A 5,000-nucleotide genomic window follows, 5' to 3' on the forward strand; every position below is an offset into this window, starting at 1 on the left:
ATTCCCTCTTATTCAGTTTATGGATAACGATTTTTCGTCTCTAATTATTAGCAATATAGAGTTTCATCCTTCATAACTGATACAAGCAATTAGATTGCCTTTTTTCATATTAAAGTCACCAAAATCTTTATCGAAGTGTACAGGAGTTTAAGTTCGAAGGGAATTTATCCACTGATCTCAACTAGCCTTTATTTATGCTCAAAATACGTTTTCTGCTCACACAGGAAAGTCGTCAATGGAGCTGCAAGCAATTAAGAAAATCCTTCGCCAAACCTCCAACCCTGAATAAACCTGCAACTGTACATATCCTGAACCAATCCTTTGAACCCTGAATATGACATCTGCTTCATACAAGAATTAACGAGTGTCATTTAGAACTATGTGATAATGGAAGCAATGGAAGATGAATCTTTCAAGGACCTGATTAATTTCATTGCAACGTTAACCTTAACAAGATAATGGTTATCATAAGTGAAATTTATCATATATATATATTTTTTTTTTATTTTGACTGGGTTATGATAGACCTGCATATTTCCCCATTCTTATTGTAAATGGTGGTTACGGCATACACAGTATGTATCAAATAAAAGAAAAATATTAAGTTGAAGTGTTTGAATTCATTATTCCAAACTTACTAAAAAATATTTTGTTAACAATATATTTGCTTCTACAAATGTTGACTGATATGGATTTGCAAGATAGTAGGTAAAATGGTGGTTAGCCCAGTTGAAGAAAAAAAATATATTTACAATAATTGATAAGTAAAATTAGAAAATAAAAGTATGACATGCCTAGGATTTATAACGAGAACATTAAACACAAACCTTAAAAACAAACATTAGATATTACAAACCATTATTATAAAATACGAATATACAATGAACGTCACAATAGAATTTTTTTATATATTTCATTAAATGCAAAGTAAAAGGTAGTAACATGGCTTAACAATGGAAGCTGCGAAGAATTTTTGATTACTACTTACAGTGTGCCTCTGATATAACCCAGGATGCACTATCCATCAATGGGAAAATTATTTAATGTTAAACAAATTCCAGAAATATCAAGAAGAAATAGGAGGCTGCATTGGTGTTACGCCAAATGTAGTATTCTATTCTAAACCTTTAGCTGACAATTTAATGTAAATGTAACGATAATACAAGCATTAATGCAAATATTTTCTGGCTTAAGTAAAGATATATGTAAAAAAAAAAAATTCATCGCTAATAACTTACAGCTGAAATTTTCAGTATCAACTGCTAATTTAGAAACGCTGTTCAATTTTTTTTATTGCAAAATAGTATACGTTTGTGATCGTAGCTTTGATATCAGAGTCATACATTCCAGGGGCAACGTTTTCTTTCATCCAAACTGAGAGAAAGAAAATAAGAAAATATTTTTTGGTGGGGGAGACCACAAGTAGTGTATTGTAGTGTATTACAGGGCAATATAACCTAGGAAAACTACTACTTTTTCTTATAGAAAAAATTACGCTCTCTTCGAAAATGACAATCGTTCCAGTCGCAAATGAATAGTTTCAGAAATATATATACATCTATATCCTACGATAATGGGGGACCCCCAGTGGGAACTCGGGATTTTGGGTGGGGAAAACATACTGGGGAAACGATATTTAATCGTAAAACAAGCCTCACAAATTTACCAGAACAAGTATTGGCGACAAACTGGAGAAATAGAATAAAAGAGAGAGAGAGAGAGAGAGAGAGAGAGAGAGAGAGAGAGAGGTGTTCTGCGGAGATGTGGCACCAGTTGGGGAATATAGTGGCAACCAGGTGCCCTTCCCTATCGGTCATTTCTCACTGCGTTGAGTGTAGACAACTTTTGCAACGTACCTAGTTCTCAACACTCATGAAAAAACTATATGTCAAGCTTGTATGGCCTATGAACATGTAGCAAAGCCAACGTTACAATACTTCCAAGATGATGACTCACTCTAGATCTCTATTTAAGTTATTTGAGTTACACTATTCTAGACACTGATCACGAGCTTCCCTTCTGATTGTGCGCTTAAAATTATTTTGTTAAAGGTTAAAGGTGTCAGGTTCAGTTCCAGTTCCATCAGAATAGATACTCACTAGAACGTCAGCCGGGCAAGGCTCCCCCCCCCCTGTGGTGCCCAACCACAGCAGTGGCCTCCGCAGTAAAACAGTTTAAACTCACGGTTCCGGGCGGGGATCGATCTGTAGCCATGCGAAATACTAGGCGAACCCGTTATCACTGTACTTCTGCTGCTTCTTTTTATAGTTAACCTTTCTTCTCTTCACTTCCATGTATTCCAACATGAGCAGACACTAAGTAAAACTTTACTCTGATTCCTCTGAACTCCAGAATATTGAGCCACTGTAATATCTTCACCACTACTGCCTTTCTTGAATTAAACAAAAAAAAACTACAATACCCTCCAATACACTCTCAGAGAAAGAAAAAAAATAGAATAGCCAAAATCAACTATTGCTATTTTCTTAAGGGGACTCAAAACACCATACAAATCTAAAAATAGAGGTCGAAACAGAAAATTTGGCCATTTAGTTAAAATTTCTATTAAAATCTCTCTAACTAATGCGAGAACTGGATTTACACCCATATGCATTAATATAACTAGTGAAAATTTGAGGTACCGAATACACGAAAAAAAAAAATCACCACAATTAAAGCAATAGAATAAGGCAAGGAGAACCATGATACCGTTCTTGAAATATTCTATTTTTCCTTTTTTCCTTTTCGTACTGGGCTATTTTCCTTGGGACCCCTGGGCTTATAGCATCCAGCTTTTCCAATTAGGGTTGTAGCTTAGCAAATAATAATGATAATGATAATAATAATAACAGAATATATTGTTTGACGCAAGAGCCATCCGACTAATGGCGATAATCAATCTATGGGCTTCTGCTTATCAGGTGGGACAGCCTACAGTCTCCGGTAGAACCACATTTCGCAAATAGTACTCGAGTATCGCGTCCGCTCTCCAGTGGCTCTCTATGCTGGAGATCCTGGAATGTAATCCTCTTGAGGTTAATTGCATCATTATGACGTCATCATCACCAAAAAGGAGACGTCACTGATTAAATTATGGGTTGAACAGCGATACAGCTTGAACGATGGTGAGTTCTCATGATACAGAAAATTAGACTGAACTGGTTATGAATAGTAATTGGAAATATACTAATACACAAAGGACGAACACACAAACATACATATGCTAGTATAAGCGACCCGTCAAAAATGACATCTGAATATTCAGATAGATATGCGCTTGCGTACATGCAACCCCCTCCCTCAGGATATGACTACACCCTCTTCTCCCAGCTGAGTGTGATTGAAAAAAATGCTTCGAAAGGATTGTAGATCGATCAAAAAAATTCGAATATCGAAGTAAATTTCTTTTTTGTTATTGTATGAAATGAATGAATCTGATGCTATGAAGTTTTCCTTTACGACAGTACAAATTGGAGCTGGATTATCATATATGTAAGGAAGACAACAGTGTAATTTAAGAAAATAAAACTGTTCTTTGCTATGGGATATATTCTATACTAGTGTACGCGACCCGTCAAAAATGACTGCTAAATATTTAGATAGATATATATACACACACACAAATTCCCCCCCTTCCCAACCCTCCCCTTTTCCTAACTACAACCCGCTGGTTGGACAATTTGTGGGAGATTTTGGTTTCCGAATGCAATCTTGGGGTACCCTTTTCACCATGGTATAACTACTCCTCTCCTCTCTACCCTAGCGTGATAAGATACAAATATATTTATAAATACAGTATATACTCATTAGCAAGACACTTGGTCTTTACTATATATAGGAGGATAACGCTATAATTGCTTTATGTACTGTATTTTCTTTAGACAATCTCTTTAGTTGGGAATTATTTAGGTAATTATACAACACACTGCAAATTTAATATGTACAATACTTATCCATTCACTCATGAACTGCCACAAACCACTTATTCACGCATTCACTATAGGACTCCCATTCACCAATCTGTTAAACTTACAAACTAACAGCTAAATAAGTTTCACAAATATCAATGATCAAATTTCATGTCTTTTCCCAAATAGTCTGTTTAGAAAACAAATAAAATTTCCTAAAATAGATAGTTTGTCTAATCTCTCGTCATTTCGATAAAGAAGCAATAAAGAATCTCATCATTCTATTAAGCAATGAAGTTTGACCAAACAAAAGAGGAAATAGAATAGGTATTGTGGGAGGAAGTGTGGGGAGGAAGGGGAGAAAGTGGGGGGAGGGAGGGGAACTGTAGGGAAGACGAGTGGGGAGTAAGGGGATTCCAGGGAAAGAGTGGGAGAAGCGAGGAAGGCGTTTGCGTCGAGTTCCAGCTATATAAGAACAGGGTGACGGATGTTTGAAGTCCCACTCGAGCCCACAAACCAGCCTTCGATACTTCGAGTCTTCCTTCTACACTTCTCCAAAGTAAGATCATGTTTAAAGTTACCTTTCATAAGATAACCCAATATTCAGTTTACTTTCGTAATTTTTCTAATAGAATACTTAATTTTTTTTCTGAAAATACTAATGTAAGTCTCTTCTTTTTTTCTTGTCCTCTAAACGCAACAGACGATAAACTTAATTTAGGACAGAATTAAGATGAAAAAGTATTTCTAATCTTAAACTGTAAAACAATGATAACACATGAAGGTTACGATATACATCACGATTAAACATATTTCAAAGGTCCCATTTAAAGTTTTCTAGAAGCCTTTAGTTCTCTCTCTCTCTCTCTCTCTCTCTCTCTCTCTCTCTCTCTCTCTCTCTCTCTCTCTCTCTCTCTCTCTCTCTCTCAAAAGGCATTCTTTCTCTCTTTGCAGATGAACCACTCTCTCTTCCAACTCCTGGCTGTCGTTTGTGCCCTTCTTTCCCTGACAGCAGCCCAAGGATTCTACGCCCAAAGATACGGAAAGAGAGCAGACCTCAAACAGGTTGCAGGTGAGACTTTACATAGATTG

The 5,000-nt window shown here is 36.1% G+C and overlaps 1 protein-coding gene and 1 pseudogene across 1 annotated transcript in view; both read left to right on the forward strand.

Annotated features, from left to right (window-relative positions):
* LOC137615087 (uncharacterized) overlaps positions 1-255 on the forward strand; it is a 1,494-nt pseudogene extending 1,239 nt beyond the window's left edge.
* Positions 256-4,862: 4,607 nt separating this feature from the next.
* The window catches only part of LOC137615088 (uncharacterized), a 4,984-nt gene continuing 4,846 nt past the window's right edge, over positions 4,863-5,000 (forward strand). Inside the window, exon 1 of the mRNA XM_068344718.1 lies at positions 4,863-4,980. Coding sequence (XP_068200819.1) covers positions 4,863-4,980 — 118 coding nt within the window. The remainder of the gene's footprint in view (positions 4,981-5,000) is intronic.

This window comes from Palaemon carinicauda, chromosome 21, assembly GCF_036898095.1.
Source record: "Palaemon carinicauda isolate YSFRI2023 chromosome 21, ASM3689809v2, whole genome shotgun sequence".
Taxonomy (NCBI): Eukaryota; Metazoa; Arthropoda; class Malacostraca; order Decapoda; family Palaemonidae; genus Palaemon; species Palaemon carinicauda.